General features: G+C 43.4%; 1 protein-coding gene across 2 annotated transcripts; it reads left to right on the top strand.

Annotated features, from left to right (window-relative positions):
- Positions 1-52: 52 nt before the first annotated feature.
- LOC311363768 (E3 ubiquitin-protein ligase RNF19A) lies at positions 53-19,033 on the top strand. 2 transcript variants are annotated; one of them, XM_084483740.1, is made up of 10 exons: positions 53-141; positions 4,250-4,932; positions 5,984-6,474; positions 8,206-8,411; positions 9,739-9,886; positions 11,724-11,886; positions 12,326-12,440; positions 15,904-16,035; positions 16,455-16,728; positions 17,041-19,033. In XM_084483740.1, the coding sequence occupies exons 2-10, from the start codon at positions 4,786-4,788 to the stop codon at positions 17,354-17,356; spliced, it is 1,992 nt and encodes a 663-aa protein (XP_084339866.1). In that variant the 5' UTR covers positions 53-141; positions 4,250-4,785; the 3' UTR covers positions 17,357-19,033. The 2 variants fall into 2 exon arrangements, with proteins under 2 accessions (XP_084339866.1, XP_084339867.1); XM_084483741.1 differs by lacking the exon at positions 53-141 and adding an exon at positions 3,505-3,524.
- The last annotated feature ends 1,465 nt before the right edge of the window (positions 19,034-20,498 follow it).

A 20,498-nucleotide genomic window follows, 5' to 3' on the forward strand; every position in this document is an offset into this window, starting at 1 on the left:
GAATCCACACGCTCGCCGCTCGTTTCTGCTCGGATATTAAAGGCAGGGGATTCTGTCACCGTGCCGTGGTGCTGAAGGGGGAGGAGCTAGTGGTCGATTCAACACACTGCACACACAGAGAAGGAACGCGCCAGGGAAGAGGTAAGGCACTGTTTACGTAACAAGATGGGTTTTTACAATTGTGCGTTCCTTAAAAAAAATACGTTCACGCTTTGTGAACGGTGTTGCGATCATGCACTGCGCTGTACGCCTTGTTTGTAGCCGTTAGCCGACAATGGTTTCTGGAAATTGACAACAATGTCCATAGCCTGTTAACCTTGCCACTCCCCTGCAATAGCCCACTGATGCCCTGAGCAGACCCCATACCCCTCTTTGAATAATTGAAGTGGATGTTTCCTTTCATAAGTCCGAGAGCGTTGCAGAAACCGTCGTTTATTTTAGATTCCGCATTAAGTTGTAGGTAGGCAAACGTGAAGGCTGTAAATTGTATTTTGTTTCTGAAGAGGGAAGAGGTTTTAAAATCTACTCAATGTACCTTTATCGTTTGACAACCTATGTGTGCGTTATTATATTCGGGAATAATTGTATTGCACGATGGAGTCAAAGTCATTAGAATTGCATAAGGATGCTGCGGGACACATAGCCCACACGAGGTGTGTGGCTTCTCTGAGTTTGAGGTCGCTTTTCACGGCTCCTGAAAGCCGCATTGCTGATGTGGGCTGCTGTCCAGTGAAGAGATATTTAATATGGTGTATCGCCATGCCCCCCCATCCACCTCCTCCTCCTCCTCCTCCTCCTCCTCTCACCCTCTCCCCGAGACGAAGAAGAACTCATCGTGAAAACTGACCTTTGGTCATCGGATTGCATAGCAACAGCTTGCTGTTGTGTCTCGTCTTTATATATACATCCACGGGAAAATGGAGCACATGCCTGAAACATTCGTTTATTCGCGATAACAGAACTCATGGATTATATGTAGGCCTGATTGTTTTGTAAACGTGTCGCTTTATTTATTTTGAGTTATATTTTATGAAGAATTTAGACTAGGCCTATAGGTGACAAGCAACCGTGGCGTATACAACTTGTATTGTTTGTTTCGATGCAAAACGATAAGCCTATGCGTACATAATTCATTTAACTAAATCTATATTTCTGTAATATTGAGGATATGCTTATTCAACTTCTACGTTCAGCAAAAATATTCTTGTTCTTGTGTTTCGCTGTGTTGCTATTTGTGAATGAGTTATTGTAGAAACATATTGTTGAGCGTGAATTAAAGGGTTCTGGTTGCTGGGAAAGAACGAGAGGGAAGAGGCAAGAACAAACTAGAAAAATGTGGTTAAAAAAAAGAAAGTGTTCCAAAACAAATATAGTTTATCCACAGAGTTTTGTATTGACGTTGGCTGTGCTGTTGCCACATCTTCAGCTGAGGTTAGTGGGTCATTGGTTTCTATTCAGTGTCCATCTTGCTCTTGTTTTAGTCCTGTCTTATCTCCCTTTATGGCCCTTTACTGCTCCTGTGCATTAGCTTTCCTGACATCCGTGACAATACTTATACAGAATTGTCTATCGTAATTATTTATTTAAATCATAATTATTTATTATAACAAAACTGCTTTTACATAGTCCTGGATAACTCAAAATATCAGTTTGGGTGTTAGAACCATTGCAAATGTACTAAATTAGTAGTAAATATATATGAATGCAGCAAGGCCCAGCTAGGCCTACAACATGCAGCCTGATGACACACATAGAAGAAGCTTGCTTTAAACCCTCATCTGAACAAATGGTGGCTGGTAAATATCCAGAAAATATCCCCTGGCTTCCAGAAAGGGTTTGTCCCATGGGCCCTAATTCCACATTAACTGGCTTTTACCTCCTATTTGCTCGCATGGTTACCTAATACTCCATAGACCTCTACCCTTGGCCTCGTTCTGCGACAAACAAAACACCAGCCTTATATCTGCTGTGCTCCTCGTGCAGTGTTTCACGAGCACTTACTGTAACCACAAGGTCGATTTTACTTTTATTCCAGAAAATGTACCTTATCTGTGTCAATTTCACAGTAAAACGAGTAGCTGTCCTTTGCTTTTTGTTTGTATTTTTTTCCAATGACCTACAGTGTTATTAGGACAAAGTTCGACGGTGGATTTTATGTTCGCCCTTTAAACCTCAGTAATCCTGCAAGCCGTGTTGGTTATGATTTTGGAATTGTACCACCGATTACGTCATTTTCAGTTTTGTCATGTTTATTTCACAGTCAAACGTGTGAAAGTGATGTTTGTCAACGTGTGAAGGCCTAGTTCTGCGCTACGGTACACAAAACAAGCATGTTTTCAGATTCACAACAAATATAGTTTGGTCTATGTCTACAGTATATAATTGCACGTGTGTGTGTGTTGCCAGGGTTGCCTCTTGATGTGAATGTGTGGGAGGTTTTACTTTCTATAAATACACACCACATTATTTTATGCCTTCCTCTCTTGGTCGGTGTCTTAAGGATCCTGTGCTGGAACCTTTTCCCGAAAGGCAGCCGTTTGTGGTGTGGAACAAGCTTCCTCCGTGAAATCGGATGTTCAACGAAAATGATCTGTTCAGTGCAACCAAGAACAACACGAACATAATTATGACATTCCTTGTCGCTTCAACGTTCTGTGTAGGCTGCGTGAAGTTATATTTGGGAGAAAAAATGACTGTATCCCCTTTGCACATCATCACTCACCATCATTTTTATTTGACATGGGGTTGGTTCAATTTGTCACATGCTCTCTTATTCCTCCTGTAATCGTCCTGTGATGGTGTGCTTAATAATCAATGAGACAAATGAAGAAGAATCCTTTGAATTGTAGTTCGCACTTGGTAATGCCTTTGTCACAGTATTAATCGCTTGGGGGTCTTTCTGAATAGAAGACGTCATTAGTCAAGCATGTTGCTAGTGGAACCAGAAGGGTCTCACTGTCTTGCTGTCTACTTGCACTATTCGTCTTTTCTGTGCCTCCTAATCTAAGCCTCAAACACCTTACAGCCTTTGTTTGGCTCATTCCTTGTCTCTCTGTATCGACCGCCTGACCTTTTAGTCTGTTGGTGAGGGTGCTGGACTCCTGAACTGAAGGGTTCTGGCTCTGACCCGGTTTGCAGTCTACCTGAAGGCATTCCTGAGCAAGATATATATAGTTCCACTGTAAATTGTTTTTGTATGTAAGCATCTGTTATTAATACATAGTCATGTTTGGATAGTATATTTTGTCATAGTAATATATTTATTAGTATTAACACTTTTTCTTCTTTTTTTTTACTGAGCCACAACACGTTTGTTAGTCTGTTATGTTGCCAACATCAGAATGGTTTGTTGTGCTCCACCGCCTAAGTAGAAAGCAGCGTTTGCTGGTGTTGTTGACATTTGTTGCTCCAGTCAGGGCTACACCTGAAGAAGTGGATCACACAGCATTGCCGTTTGAAGGGCAGTGGGCTCCGTCGTCATATCTCTCAAACCAAATATCTGTTGTTAAGGACAATTGTTGAAGGTCATCATTTGTTTCTGTATCTAGTTCGATATATATATATAAAGTAAATGTCACCAGTTACACACCCTCATACACTTGTATAACTACACTTTAGTCAAAAAAACAAAGAAAAAACGACTGCATGAACCTATGACTTTAACATAAACATAACACAGATGAATGTGAGGCTATGCAAAGAAATATCAGGTGTTATTATCAAGTCCCTTTTGAACACGTTTAAATAACTTATTCCTCCACACTTCTGTAATGGAGCCAGGAGTTTTTTAACTGAGCCCCGTACACTGCACTGTATTCGTTACATCTAGAGGGGTATCAGGATATTAGGTTATTCATTACCAAGCCGAAAGGTAGTGGTTTTGATGTCCATGTCCATGTCCTATACCTGTAGGCAAGACGGCTAACCACCTACCTGCTCCTGAATGACATGTATCTCAATTTACTGTCTCTTTAGTTTACATCAAAAATAGAGCCAAGGCAGAATGTTAAGAGTAAAGGGATCCTTTCATGTTTGATGGACCACTTTCAACATTCAAGATGAATGTTTTGCAAATGTTGCACATTACTTTGACTAGTATCCTACAGTAAAACATTCCTAAATGGTATTCCATTTTGCTTATTGTTTATAACACAATAATTCTTGCAGTCTGTCTTGCAGTTTGGCAAGTGAAACCCCAAGCTGTAACAAGCTGTAACATATATATTTATATATATTTGTTTTTTTTCAGTTGTGGGACCAGACTGCTTATCTGTCAGAGAGCAGTGAGGAAGAGGTGCCATTTCTTGGCCTAGCACTTTGGACGACTTCAGAGACGTTTGGTGAAGAAGGGGGAGGAAGAGCAAGAAACAAAACAAGAGAGGGAGGAGAAGAAGAAGAAGAAGAAGAAGAAGGAGGAGGACAAACACCCAAACAAGACTCCAATCGCTCTCCGGAGATGTTCTCCTCCTCGCGGTTGACTCTCTCTCTCTTTCTCTCTTGCTCGCCCTCCCTTGTACGGCACAGCCAACGTCCGTCCTCCAACTCTGAGCTGTGCCAAGGTTGAGCTGACACACCCACCCACACACAACCAAACACGCATACACAAAAACACGAACTCGAAGAAGAATATGTGGCAGCAGACACCAAGATAAACACACACACACACACGCAAACACACTTGACAATACAGGTGGCATAAGACACACACACACACACACATGGTGGCGTTGTGTTCATGGTCTCAGAACCACCTCACCACAGCACCCCGGGCCACTGCTCCAGACCATGAGGAGACCCAAGCAGCAGACGGGGCACCTTAGCTTCCTCAACTTCTTCAGCCGGAAACCCAAGCCAGAGCCAGAGAAGCCCGCAGACGCCTGGCCAAAGGATGAGGTGGTTATCACCCTCACACCCAGCGACCCTCCACAGCTGGTAGGTCTGTTTTTTTATTTATGTGTAGTACTGTTGTTGGTTGGTGAAGGGCTATTGAAAGCAGTGGTGTTTTTTTTTTTGGGGGGGGGGCGGGGGGTTGACCTTGTTTTAAGTTGTTGTGACCCAACTTCTTGCATTGTTGTGTGTCTGCTTCCATTTCGACCCGGAAATATGAAACTGAATATGCCCGTAATATCAATGTCTGAGTGAAGTAGGTAGTACTAGTAGTTTTCAGGTGCCTATGAATCATTAGACTGGCTGTTGGCAGGCAAGGGACCTTTATCGTTCAAAACCTTTGAATACAAAAATGTACCTTCAGATATCTTTGGTTTATAAGCCAGAAATCTCTTGCGAACCCACTTGCATTTCAGGCAATTCCAGGATTGGCAAACAATGAAGTAGAATGAATTCAGAGGGAAAAATCTAATATGCGAGAAATCTTCTAAGAAGTGTGGGCTGTGAACTACACACAGAAGTTCATCCTCTCCTCTTTCTGGCAACCAGGTGTATTTTAGTATTTTCTTCCTTTGGCAGATATTACAGTGTTTTAAAGTATTTCCACACAATAGTGCACTGAATGTTGACCAGGATAACTTTTTAGTTCTCAAAAAAGGACAAGTTGTCCCCTTGCGTGATGGTTCTGTAACAAACTGTAATGTCTGGGGCAATTTGTAGATGATTAACCGGTACATTGTTAGCATGCAGGCCTCTAGCACGGTTCCTCCCATACAGCAGCCTAGCTCCCATCCATTAGAGTGTTGGTCCTAATTACAGAGCAATTTATACCAATTCTGTTGCCAAGAAACAGAGTAGCAACTAACATCATGTCCCCTTTTGCTCTCAGCTTAGCTAGCTGTTATTGTAGACGACTTGCCTGTTTGCCTATTTTACTCGCTCCCTCTATACATGTTACACTTAAAACGAAAGTTTTAGTGGGCTCACTACCAAAGATACTGAATACTAGGCTATAGTTCTGGTTAAAGCTAAAAAAGCATTGCATGAGGTGTGTCCTATGATTTGTAGATGTTTATATTTAGTTTTTGTTTTGAAGGAGGAGAACCTCACAACAAGCAACGCCGGCGAACTGGGCGTTCCTATGACTGACGGCGGAGATGTGAGAGGAAATGCAAAAGCAGACCATGGAAGCGTAGAGGAAGCGGGGGAGTGCTCCGACGCCGCCGGGGTGGACGGTGGCTCGGCGGACGTCCTGTCCCTCTCCTCCTCCAGCCAGGAGCAGCTCCTGGACGAGCACCTGGAGGAGTGCCCGCTGTGCCTGCTCAGCCAGCCGCGCTGCCATTTCCCCCGCCTTACTTCCTGCTCGCACCGGGCCTGCTCGGACTGCCTGCGCCAGTACCTGCGCATCGAGATCTCGGAGAGCCGCGTGGGCATCGCCTGCCCGCAGTGTTCCGAGGCGTTGGCGCCGATGGATGTGCGCGCCATCCTGGACGACCGGGCGCTGCTGGAGCGCTTCGAGGAGTACCAGCTGAGGCGCTTCCTGGCAAACGACCCCGACACGCGCTGGTGCCCGGCGCCCGATTGCAGGTGAGCCCTCGCACATCCGTAGGCCTGATCGATCCAGTTCTGAAGGATGAGTAGGGTTTAAGGATGAGGAGAATTTTAATGATGTTTATACAATGTTATTGTGTCGTACTATATGATTTCAGGGCGGTTGTGTCCAATTGTTAGCTTCCTAATGATTGCAGTTTATCAATCAAAGGTCTGCAAGGATTGTTAGCTACGCCCTTGTAACAAGGATAGTACTACTTTCTGGTCAAGTGTACCTGGAGACCTGGAGTTAGAAACCAGCATGGGTTCTACAATACGGTACACTTGAGATGAGATATTAAAGGCTCTGGGTTCCATTCCCTCTACAATGTCCGTAGCCTATAACTAGTTAATATTCACTCACCCTACCTGCTCCTTAATGACATGTGAGTTGCCTGTAAAAGCTCCTAATCAATTATTCGTTGTTAATTTACGACCCCTACCCTATAAATGTAATCATCTTGAAGCAGGACCATTAATCATGGCTTTCACGTAAGAAGCACACACATGGACGATAACCATGCAATTAAATAAATTAGGAAATCCACAAAAATCTATGAGAACTTGAGACACATATACAGCACTTTATTTAAGGCTGAGGAGGAGAAAACTTTGATAATATGAAGGCATTGTTCTGAAGCTTATAATAATGTGCTGATCGTAATAAGAGATAGTGTGCGATCATCAGCATGACTGGAAACTCCAATATCTGTGTGTGTGTGTGTGTGTGTGTGTGTGTGTGTGTGTGTGTGTGTGTGTGTGTGTGTGTGTGTGTGTGTGTGTGTGTGTGTGTGTGTGTGTGTGTGTGTGTGTGCGTGTGCGTGCGTGTGTATGTCTGTACGTGTTTACGGTTGAACATTATTGACGATGTGTCATGTTTGCGATGCTGTGTGTGTGTGTCTGTGCATCTGTGTGTTATTGTGTGTGTGGGTGTTTGTGTGTATTGGTGTGTGTCTGCGAGACAGTTTGGAGTCGTGAACAGTAGACTGGCTGTCTCCCCTGGTCATCAGTACTCATGATGATGTCATGTATTTTGTAGTCCCATCCTATATGCTTATCCATCTGAAACAACAGCTGATTAAATATACACAAACCTCCCACGTGTCACAAACTATTATAGTGCCATACTTATTTTAGTTTATTTGTTATCTTCGTTTTGATTAAATTACAGAGTGGTTATAAATTATTAAAATCCGAATTAGAATGCATGCCATCAGGTCTTAGTTTGGGTCTTGACTTGAGACACACACATACACATTCACACACACACACAAACACACACACACACACACACACACACACATGCACGCGCACAGCGTTTGAAGTGTCTGTGTGTTGCGTAAGCTACTAAATCACAGCCCTGATATGTCTCTAACACACATTCCTCGAGGTCTTAGTGACAGAAGCTTAGCCACGGATTACGTTGGCTCTCAGAATAATCTAGAATGTGTTGTTTTCCTTGGTGTTACGGTAAATACTTCTTGTGGGTTTGTTTGTTTGTTTGTTTGTTTGTTTGTGTGGATTCATTATTTATCAATGTGAATGCAGTCGATTGAAAAAAAAAAAAAGCATATTCGTTCTGGTTATTCTTAAATCAACTGTCTGGAGGAGTATCCCTTCAGTCTTTGGTCACCTAGGTCCTGACCCACATGACACCAGAACCAGCCCCAAAAAATACGCAAGCCATTCTAAACTCCCAGCGCCGCTTCCCTCTGCGTGCGTCCGCAGCTACGCGGTGATTGCCTACGGCTGCGCCGAGTGCCCCAAGCTGAGCTGCGGGCGCGAGGGCTGCGACACAGAGTTCTGCTACCACTGCCGCCAGCTGTGGCACCCCGACCAGACGTGTGACCAGGCCAGGCGCCAGCGCGCCCGCCACACGTCGGGCGGCCATGACGGCTCCACGCTCTACGTGTTCAATGAGGACCCCAGCGGAGGTATCCTCCTTCACACAGGATTTTGGGCTTTTTATTTTTAGGGGGAAAATGTCAAAGAGGGCTGTAGCAATTCAATGAGTAGATGGCAGCGAACAAACAAAGCAGAAAAATATACAACTTGAAGAGGTTCTTGCGCGCACAACGTACATGTAAAGGCACATTCGGGCAGATCAGACTGTTTTAAGTGCTGTTGGATAGAAATGGGTCTTGAGACAAGATTTGAATATATGAATTATAAGGGCAGACATGATGTACTAGGGTAGAAGACACCGGATGACGTGGTTTAAAGTGATTTAGAGCTGAAACTCACTATGGTTACTAAAACGGTTACTAAAGACTACCTAGTAAGATTAAATAAATAAGGAATAAGCGATTATTTATTGAAAAGAAAATCGTCATTTTGCCGCCAAGCATATAGTTCCTCAAGACAGCGAGACGTTGCCAACATAGGCTAGCATACTTTGAGATTGGTTGCTAAATATATACTATACTAAATACTAAAAATGAATTGTTATGCGGCCACAGGTGTGTGAATATTTTAAAATGATCTTCGAGCCAATCAGAATAAAGGAACTATACGTTTTATATATATGCATGCATACGTATGTAGGCCTATATTTAAACATACAATGATCACATCGTATCTGTAGGATCCCACCCCGTCTGTTATTTTGATCAACAAATCATCATGAGTTGGAATGTATTTCAGATATAATTTTGTTAGTTACGCATATGCATTCTATTTTTCGATCAGTTTCACAGGGCTTCATGGATAGGAAAGTAAAGACACCAGTTATCGCACTACTTAAAAAGATTTTTTTACAATGTACCTATAATTATCTTACATTATCTGTATACTTGCTTGTACTGCTGAAGAAACCTGGGACTCAACCGTGTCATTGCCATTACCGTGTCAGAGACCTATGCTGCGCTTTGTTCAATCAATGTGCAGGACAATAAAGCTGACAGATGACCCTGTGCGTACATTCATGGTGGGAGTCTCCTCAGTCCTCCCATTCACAAAGTGGCTCATTTATTATTCACACACAGACTATGAGGAATTACACTGCAGAAAGTATGTACAATGCAAAGATCCCTTTCAGCCTCCTTCAAACATAAACGCCATTCAGAATCACTAAAAGTCAATAGAAGACAATCATTTAAACATGGGATGTAAAATATTAGTCACAGAGATACAAAGAATAAAAAGACCAGTACATACATAGCATGTTAACCAAAAACTGAAGGGAATAACTGAAGTGTTGAGCCAGAATGTAAAAGCACATGTCCCCCCCCCCCCTCCCTTCTCCCCCGTCTGTTGCCATAGATGCCGAGGAGATCAAGGCGTGCCCGCGCTGCGGCGCTTACATCATGAAGACCAACGACGGCAGCTGCAACCGCATGAACTGCACCGTGTGCGCCTGCCAGTTCTGCTGGCTGTGCATGCAGGAGATCACCGACGTGCACTACCTCAGGTACCAGTTCAGGAGATCAGTCACGTGCACTACCTCAGGTACCAGTTCAGGAGATCAGTCACGTGCACTACCTCAGGTACCAGTTCAGGAGATCAGTCACGTGCACTACCTCAGGTATCAGATCTGGTGGCTGTGTATTGTAGGAGGTCACCAACGTGCACAACCTCAGATATCCATGGCTCTGGCCCACCATGGCTCAACATGTCTCAGGTCTCAGATGGATGTCTTTGTTGTCCTCCATTAAGGAGATGTTGTTGTTGTTGTTGTTCCCAGAGCCTGTTAGCATGAATAGATAAACATCCATAGAAACACATTCAACTCCCAATGACTCAAAAAAAATAAAATTATATATATATATATATATATATTTTAACAGGCAAGGGAAAGTAATTAAAATAGCGCCCATCAAACACACAGGGTGGTTTACATGGGCAATAGATAATTTAAATATTATTAATAATTAATAAAAGACAGATTTCCTCATTGACTAGAAGCTTATCTAGCCTTCTTATCAAGTCTTACCCATGAACAGTTTCCTGTAACCTGGGCTTCTTGAAAGGCAGATCTTGAATGTGTAGTTGCAGTGTTTTTCTCAGAACCGAGAAACGCAGATAACATTCAGTACATACAGAATGCGGGTGTTTACATTAAATTAATCATATTAAACATCAAAATCAACCAAACGGATGAAGGCACTATGTGTGATAGCTTAACAAAGAGCCTCTTAGCGGTCCATCATGTCTGTGTGATCTTTTTTCAAACTGCATGGCTTCAAAGCAACCGGGTTCAGCTAGACACACATAGATTTTTCCAGTCATGGACACAAGAGCTTCTGCTGACTAATCAATTAATTTGCTCTGTCGGACCCAACATTTCCATGCTGCAGCAGCAAATGTTACCCAAGCCTTTGGAGATGATTGTCTTTGTGAGCAGAAGTAGCTCATAAAAAACAAAATGTCTACTAATGTAAAATGAAAAACGTCTAAAAAGGTGAAAGTGAATAGTTTGCTAATTTTTAATCAGTTTTTCACTTTTTATCTCGCCATTTCTTAATAGTAGCTGCTGAAAAGGTTAAATTGATAAATGATGAATAACACAATAGATAGAATTTAAAAGATGACATCTATCTATCTGTCACATTCTTGAGGTTTGTTTACTTACTTTGAATAAAAATGGTTCAAACATACAAATTAATGAACATTATTTTGCGTAATATTTTATGCTTATGTTACCAAGACATGTATGGAGACACACGCCCCAACAGTTGCCAGTACATTAGAAAGAGAGAGTAGCTGTGCCCTATAGATAACCACAAATGTCCTGAGGTTTTATCTCCCTGAAGGGTAGATGTAAACAGTAAATCTGCCATCTGAGAGGCAGGAAGCAGAGCCGTACAGAAGCATTATTCTGCACACTTAGCCCTTAGGGTCTCAAAGTGACATTAAGTCTAGGGAATCCATGATCAAGTAAGCAGATGGAAAAAGCTTAACAGGTCATATGTGGATGAGATCACACAGTGGAAGACGTCGACTATGGGTTAGATATTTTCTTATGTAGGCCAACCAGATTATTGGCCTAAGGGTGCTATTCTTATGAGTGTGAGCTGTGATTTTCACCCTCATCTCACTTTCACTTTTAGATTCTTAATTAAAACTGGTTTAATTGTGCCTGTGTTTTCGTATATGTACACATGGGTGTTCAATTTTCCCTCCCTCTCTCTTTCTCTCCCACTTACGCTCCATCTCTCTCCCTCTTTCTCTCCCTCCCCCTCTATCTTCCCCACACTCTCTCTCTCTCTCTCTCTCTCTCTCTCTCTCTCTCTCTCTCTCTCTCCCAGTCCCTCAGGCTGTACCTTCTGGGGGAAGAAGCCCTGGTCTCAGACCCGTAAGGTCCTCTGGCAGGTGGGCATGCTGCTGGGGGCCCCCGTGGTCATCTCCCTGATCGCCGGGATAGCCATACCAGTCATCATAGTGGGCATACCCATCTACATGGGCCGCAAGGTACTAACTGCCTGTAGCGGTCTCACTGTCTGCTAGGCAGCAGACGGTTGAGCAGACATTCACGCATGATCGACATTTGACACTTTTTAGTAACCGAGTAAACATGCAGTGCATGCTTTGTTGTTTAAATCAACCGTTCCAATGTGTCCCTATGGGTCAGATTTTGCATCGTTATTTTGCACTTTGTATTGAAGTTTTTCACTGATTGATTTTCACGGATTGATTTATTGTGGTAAATTGTTGAAGTATGTTTATAGATAGGTTTTGATATAACTATTTGATATAGGTTTTCTATTTAATGTTATTGACAAAAACATAGAAACTTGTAAACTGCATCACAATAAGCACACTTAAATACACTTAATTGTATTATTTTTTGACACAAATAATAAACCTGAATGATGATATATCGATATTTTTATTTTCTTATGTTGTCCAGGTTCATGGTCGCTGTAAAAAAAACAACATCTCAGGAAGTAAGCATTATTTGACCGTGGCAAGTGGAGTGATGATGTCAGTGTTTGTGTCGCCCGTCATAGCAGCCGTCACCGTGGGTAAGAGACATGCCAAGAAGCAACGCAGGCTTCATGAATAATGTTGCTATAGCTAGCTAGGGGTTAGCCTTTTCGTCCACTTCCAGCTGAAACATTCTGAAACCGAATGTCTACTTGTAGAAGACAGTCTGGAGAAACCCCTCCCCCCTAGTTAATGACAGTATAAATACATAAAGTATAAATAAGTAAAAATATGTAACAAAATAGCCTAGCGTCTAGCTGGTAGGTGGCAGGGTGCCTCCGAGCTAGCCGTTAGCCTAGCGTCTAGCTGGGAGGTGGCGGGGGCACTCCGAGCTAGCCATTAGCCTAGCGTCTAGCTGGTAGGTGGCAGGGTGCCACCTAGGATGCTCCGGGCTCTGGGTAGAGATGAGTCAGGGGTTGTGTAGCTGAACCACAGGAAGTACCTCGCAGGTGTAATCACCCTGCAGCGGGCCAAGTTCAGCTACCACTCACCGCTCTCCATCTGTGCAGGATTCCAGACACACACACACACACACACACACACACACACACACACACACACACACACACACACACACAGACACAGAAATACACACACACACACACACACACACACAGACAGGCACACACACACACACACACAAACACAGTCAGAGACAGACACATGGACAGACACACACACACACACACACACACACACACACACACACACACGGACAGACACACACACATACACACACACACACACACACACACACACACACAGACAAGCACACACACACACACACACACACACACACACACACACACACAGTATAATCTTCTTAGCTTCACAAAATGTGAACATGATTTTATTAAACATGTCTGGTTGTTGCCGTCGTCTGCAGGCTACATTTGGGGGATGTTAGTGCTTGTTGTGGGGGGTTTATTTGTTATTATTTGATCTAGCCTGTATTACCAATGCTTTGCGATACTAAACAACGGCTGCAGTGAAATGAAACCTTTTTGTACGGCCAGTATTCGTAAACAGACACGCGTGAGAGAGACCTTGGGGCCCTAGTTAGACGGTCTAAAACGCAGACGTCAAAGTACTTTGTGGGCGGTTCTACGGCACTGTTGCTATTGTAACGGCAAGATAAATGAGCTTTGTGCCCGGCGCAAATCTAAAATGGGTTTGGCTGAAACCCGTAGGTGTGTTTTGGGTGTAACGTGCAATAAACCAATCAGAGTTCCACCTGCCATCCCCTTTAAGAGCCAGCGCATTTGACTCGGCGAGTTGATATTTTGACAGCGCGTTTGCATTCTCCGCTGAGACAGATGCATGACCACATGAATTTCAAACTTCAAATGGCTCAGTTTATGGCCAAATAATAAGCATAATTCACACATGGAATAGCGTTTTCTTCTCCAACTTCAGAAACACTGAGTCATCATGTAAATTGCGGCAAAGACAACTTAAAACATACATGATATGCGGACGTGGTCCTCGATGGCCGCAACTGTGGGTCTATTTAATGATATGCGGCAATACATTAACAAACATTGTTTGTTACCAGTAGCCTATTGTATACATTATCGTTATTGACTTGTGTTCATAATATGCATGTGTCCCCCTGTTAATATACATCGCCATGGACTGTATTATGTGTTAGGCCTACGTGTTTAGTTTGCGTATTAGTTTAAACAGATTTAAACAGATGGGTGCGCACACACACGCGCACCAAGCATCACCCGCATTCATTCATTCTTTTAAACACTCACTCATGGTAAAACTATGTTTTCTTACGATCAAATACTCATCAATCCTAAAAGTTATGGGCTTGTACACAATGTCTGTGTCAAGAACATATGTGTTTGCTGTATGGTGTTTGCAGATGCATTGATTTAAAAGTACAACTTACCGCTGTATCAGCTGTTCTTTCCCAAATCATTTAACCAACCATTTACCCTAAAAAGAGATTTTGTTTTGGAAGGCTGGAATATACTTTGCTCGAATGTATTATTGTTATTATTATTATTTTAACGCATGCCATAGCCTACTATAATTCATTCATGTTCATTCATGCAGCCCTATTGAAAAAAATGTTTCCACAATCCACACACATTTCTATGCAGTTTCACACGTATGAATAATCTCATAATATTTAAATCAGGTTAATAGTTTGCATGTTTCTGCTGTGTATAGCCTACGTGTGTGTAAGTGTAGGCTATGTTGTAGTTCCGACCTGCCATGGCACGTCAAAATAGCAAGTCAGTGGCGTAATTTCATTGGCGCATTTTTTAGATCACTAAAATAGCACCAAGTATCATTTGCACCAGAACACGCCCCTGCTTTTCGCCGACACGCCTCTCCAGGCATAAGTGTAGTGGAGCCTGGTTGCTGCGGGGGAAAATCGGCTTTGCGCCGGGTGCAAACTAGCAACGACACATGCGTCGGTGTAGAAAGTCAATTGCGCCGGGCGCAAGATAGGGCCCCTTATGTTTTTATGACCGCCCAACCTCTCATCCAAAACACACACACACACACACACACACACACACACACACACACACACACACACACACACAATTGCGCCCACACACTTTAGTGCGCACACACAGACTAACACACACACACACACACACACACACACACACACACACACCTCGTCCTGTGGCTTGTTCTTTTGTCGCCCTCAGATAGTTTCCCCAGCCTTTTGCCCCGGCTACAGCGGCCTTAATGAGCTCTTTTTGTTTGTTTGGTCTGTATACTACACTGTGTTCCCACATTCCCAGCTCATTCACAAGCCGCCCAATCGCAGGGAGCTGGGTGGTGGGAGGGGAGCAGTGTGAGATCTAGTCGTGTGAGTTTTTGCTGATAATAAATTGGTGAAGGTAGAAGAGAAGTTTCTCTGGGGTCTCTCGGAAGTGCGAAAAGCACCGACATTGTTTTCATTCTTTAACACTTTGCCACTGATATTATATCAATATATAAATGTCATTCCCCACTACCACATTATAATATACATTTCAAGGAGTTCTGACTCAATGTAGACTGATTTCCTGAATTTTCAACCTGGGATATACAACATCAACAATCGAATTGCTGACAGATCAGCGAGAGTTATTTTGGTTAGTATTGAATGATGTGTTGAGGTGTGGTGCATTTAAGATGTTCCTTTCGGGGTGCCGTCTGAGTGTTGTTTGTTGAATGCATCATATGGAAGTACAACGGGACAGCCAGGAGTGGTATATTCCACAGATACCACAGTTAGAACAACAATACTTTAATCTATAACATTATTTTTATCAACTTAATCAGCTATAATTATATATTCTTCCACAGCTCTTTGAGTTTTTGTGGGTCAAAGATACAACCGGTCGATAGTTTATCTTGGATTGATTCTGATTCTGAATCTGGAAAAATAATGCATAACCATGGAACGTTTTCAACCAATCAGAAAAAATTATTCGTGTTAGTGTGGTGTCATCACCGTTGCTCACCGCGTGTGTTTTCTTCCAGGTATGGGGGTGCCACTCATGCTGACGTATGTCTATGGGGTGGTCCCCATGTCCCTCTGTAGGAATGGCTGGTGCCGGCCCCAGGGCGAACCCCCTGACTCACACAAGATCCAGCTGGAAGACCTAGCTAGCTGTGAGTATAGCGCACCCACGCACCCTGTAGCTTAGCTTAGCTTAGTTCAGCTCCTAAGATGTCTTCTTAAAGGGGACATATTATACCACCAGGTGTGAGTGTGTGACAGAATTAACCTTTACAAGACGTTTTAAAAATTGGCCTCTTCTGACATCACAAGTGGGTGTGTCCACCGAGATGTGTGCTAGATAGATCTGTCTACCAGCCTACCCAGTTCACTGTAGCAAACGTTGCTCATCTATCCGTCATACATCTAGGAGGACTTGTGATGTCAGAAGAGGACGATTTTCAAAACGGCTTGTAACGGCTAATCACACTCACACCTGGTGGTATAATATGTCACCTTTAAGCATGTTCAGCATTATGTGACAATGTGATTTGTCGGCCTGATCTGATCTGCGTTTCAACTTCTCTTGAAGATCTTCTATTCTCTCACGTAGTCAGTGACCACTGGACGGGTCAAAACAATGCGGCCAATCCTGGCAACACTCACTTGCAGGAAGTGAAAGTCAGTGTACAGGAAGTGGGTGTGCTCCCGAGTACAAGCACCGCGCCGCCCGAGGTGAATACCTGCACGGGATTGGAGGAAGCCACGGAAAGTCCTGGATACTTGCAGAAGGATAGCCAATCAGATCGCGAGGTGGTTGTTGTGCCTGATGGCAAGCTGAGCGACACTCAAGCCTTCTCTTTAAGGTAGGATTTGCATCTTCAGTCTCCCCTCGAGAATAATCAGTTAAACTTTATTTACACAGCAAATAATAAAAAAACAACACTTTGCCTGTTTGGATAGTAATAGTATGATTTCATGAATATTCCACCTGAACTAAACAATTATGTGTAACCCTGAACCCTAAATCCTAAACCCTGAACCCTGAACCCTGAATCCTAAACCCCTAACCCTGAACCCTTAAACTTAACCCTTACACCCTATACCCAACACCTTAACCCTAAACCCTAATTCTATGTGTCTTCCATTTCTGGCGTTTGTTCGTTGCTGCCCCACAGAGATGGGACCAGTATCAAGGTGCGGGTAGAGATTGAGACCCATCCCAGGGGGGCGCGCCAGACCAGCCTGAGCAGCGTCCTGTCCGGCAACAACCTCTCCGTGGAGTCCCTGGGACACTCCTGGCCCCAGTCGCTGTCCCAGGACTACCTGTGTGCCTCTGAACCTGCAGACAAGAAAGGAGCAGGAGGAGGCAGAGGAGGAAGTGGAGGAGGAGGAGGAGGAGGAGAAGACGAAGGAGGAGGAGAAGTCAAAAAATTGGAGGCAGGGGATGCCGAGGGGACATTTTGGCCCGTCTTCGAGCTAGATGCAGTGTGAGGGCATCGCAGCCTCCCTGGGTTGGATACCCGTCTGGGTTTTTTGCGGAGAAACAAAGGGTCTTTGTGGCTACCACTCTACCGGTGTAACCTAGCCTGACTTGGCCTGAGAGGAGCTCGTAGCATCGGCCCACCCACCCGTTGCCTTTTTTATCCTTGGCCTATGAAGGAGAGGAGAGTGTAAAGGAGGAGCTTGAGCATGTGTGTGTGTGTGTGAGTCTGCATGTGTTTACGAGTGTGCGCGTGTGTGTGTGTGGTGTGTGGTGTGTGTGTGTGTGTGTGTGTGTGTGTGTGTGTGTGTGTGTGTGTGTGTGTGTGTGTGTGTGTTTGCCTTGGTTGGACAGAGGGGAGAACTGAGCAGTGACTTCATGGGGGTCTGCCGAACCTCTGCAGGAAGAAGGTGGAACATGACATTAAAAAGATATCCCTGAAAGCATGTAAGCAGACTAGTGCAGTGGGTATATGCCTGTTGTCCATTTATTTCCTAATGTGCGCTCTTTTAAAAAGGTACTACCTTGCCCGGCATCCCATAATACTAATCCATTTAATCTCTGCTCCTTGCGCTATGTTATCCTCATCCCTGTTGCCATCCCAACCCTACTGAATTGATTAAAAACAGGCCAAATGGGAGGAGAGACGACCGAAGCATGTCGGGAATGTTCATTAAACTCATCACGACAACAAGTTTGAAATCACAAGAGGACATATAAACCGATGTTTGGTTTGGTTTGATCTGAATGCACTGGTATGCACTCAAGGTCAGTGCAAGGTCAAACAGTTAGAAAGGGTGACCTGCCAGTTCCCACAGTATTTTGGGAGAAAACAATTAGAACATATCCTAGCGTTCCAGGTTGAAACACCTGGCACCGGTGTGAATTTTCCTTTAACATATTAATATACATATGTATCAAAACATTCAGCCACCCACTCACAGACAGTTATGGCTCCATAAGCATTATTTACAGTGAGTTCTGTATCATTGTCTGATGGTGACTGTTGGTAGGATGGGACATGAGGGCTTTTGTGTTCATGAAGCATCACGATCCAGTCTCTGATCCAGATCCAACGTCTTCCACACACAGGGAGAAGGCCAGACTTTTGACTATGGCACTATGAATCTATTTCCAGTGTTCCCGGGAAGAGACCCACAGCAGTGGCCATTTTGTTTTCTTTATTTTTTTAATTCTGGGAGTCAGGATTGGCTTTCTCCTTTTTCCTGTGGGTTAAAAAAGCGCAAAACCCATTGCAGTATATTACTGAAGTTAGATGCAGCAAGAGCTGCAAACTTTTGTTAAAACAAAACAGCTGCATGATTTACTTGCTGTGTATCCAGGTTAACCCATATATGCAGCACACGCACACAGACACACACACACACACACACACACACACACACACACACACACACACACACAGAAATATAAAGCAGACACAAGTAGTAGGCCAACCCTGCTAGCAGTACCTACAAGTGCAACAATCTAAAGAAAAAGCCTCTTAAATACTCACGGAGCACCAAACTAGTACTTCTAATACTACTACAGCAGCATGCCATTCCAGGCTATTCTGTATAACCCCCTTCTAGTGGAATCATTGGAAAACACATGATCTGTTAAGCTTCCTGCGTGTGAAATGATCTCAACAGACGAGAGATGTGCTGAAATAAAGATTTCACCATGAAGGATGATTGCCATGTGTTATGTGTCACGTGACTGACAGGATTCTCCTGTTGCATTTGTCTATTCTATGTCCATGTTTGTATGGATTCGCCATGTCATGACGTCAATATCCCCTTCAGTTAGTTATACTGTACTATTTTCTCTGCAACCTTCTGTTATGAGTTTCCATTGCGGCGCAAGTAGTGATTTTTCTCAACAGCAGGGGGCGCCAGTATACAGGTAATTTTCCTGTTCTGTTCATTTTCAAATGTCCTGAAAACCGTATTAACAAAGAATTCTGCAAATCCTTAATAATACTTATTATATAGCATTATCTTGAACATGAGACATTATTACAGTATACAGAGCAACTAATCACATTAAAACCAAATTGATCTGCCGTAGTTCTCCAATTACAATACATTTTTCGATTAAAAAAAGCTATGACGCTTATCTAATATAACATTATTATACAAATGTTAAAATGGGGCCCCTTTTTTAAAAAATGTGCCAGATCTCATTGTACTTAATTTAGCAGTTCATTCCTTTAGAAGTTAATTGCCAAAGTTATGTTAAATGACAAAACATTCGATCCTTGAGCCAAAAGAGAAAAGGGTGTGGTCACAACTGAAGGAGGCGTGTACGCCATCGAAGAGGGCGGGTCTATCTTAAAATGACACGCCCTCTGTAGATGGGCAGTCAGTGTGTTGCTGCAAAAGTAGAAGCCTGCGATGTTCGTTGTGTTTGCCCGTACGATATTCCGGAGGGAGGGACACTGATTGCTCATAGTAAGGACCCTTGTTCTTTCTTTTAACGTTTCGAAGTGTGTGTGTCTGTGTGCTTCATTCGACGACGTAGTTGAGCACTATCCACTTATTAGGCTGTCTGTGTCCAAGGCAAGGTACCCACCTGCCGAAGCACACACCTCAGTATGGATGCTCTGAAATCGGCGGGGAGAGCAATCATAAAGAGTCCCGGAGTCCCGCGACATACATGGGGAACTTCCAAGCACGAAAGTAAGTGGATACCTTCACTTTGTGATTCAGATGCTGGGATTATTTAGTCAAATAGTTAATGTGTGTCATTCAACTATGCAACGAAGCTCTCCCTCAGTTGAGAAGGCTGACAGTTCACCAGCTTGTCCTACAAGTGTATACAACTGGGCCATTGCACTGCAGTTAATTAAAAAGCTTATATGTTTTGCATTATATATATAACCTACATACAGTAATCTTCACACGCATTGATTGACAGTGTAACCTTTTTTTTTAATTAACCTGCTCTTGTGTGGACTGCCGAAATGAGAAAGTTAATTCAATATTACTCTCCATTACTCTACATCCTCCTAAAGCTATAATAACTTGAGCTCACCTAAAGCGTATAGAACCTAAACAAGTCAGACCATGACATTAACTCCACATATTTGTTTCCCCCAGACAAACATTTATTGTGTGTGTGTGTGTGTGTGTGTGTGTGTGTGTGTGTGTG

This window comes from Micromesistius poutassou (assembly GCF_964030765.1).
Source record: "Micromesistius poutassou genome assembly, chromosome: 19".
Lineage (NCBI taxonomy): Eukaryota > Metazoa > Chordata > Actinopteri > Gadiformes > Gadidae > Micromesistius > Micromesistius poutassou.

What these genes read in the sequence shown, in the direction of transcription:
- LOC311363768 (XM_084483740.1), top strand. Translation starts at nt 4,786, where the DNA reads ATGAGGAGACCCAAGCAGCAGACGGGGCACCTTAGCTTCCTCAACTTC. An exon ending in CCAGCGACCCTCCACAGCTG is followed by an intron (nt 4,933 to 5,983) that starts GTAGGTCTGTTT and finishes TTTGTTTTGAAG; the next exon opens with GAGGAGAACCTCACAACAAG. An exon ending in ACCGACGTGCACTACCTCAG is followed by an intron (nt 9,887 to 11,723) that starts GTACCAGTTCAG and finishes TCTCTCTCCCAG; the next exon opens with TCCCTCAGGCTGTACCTTCT.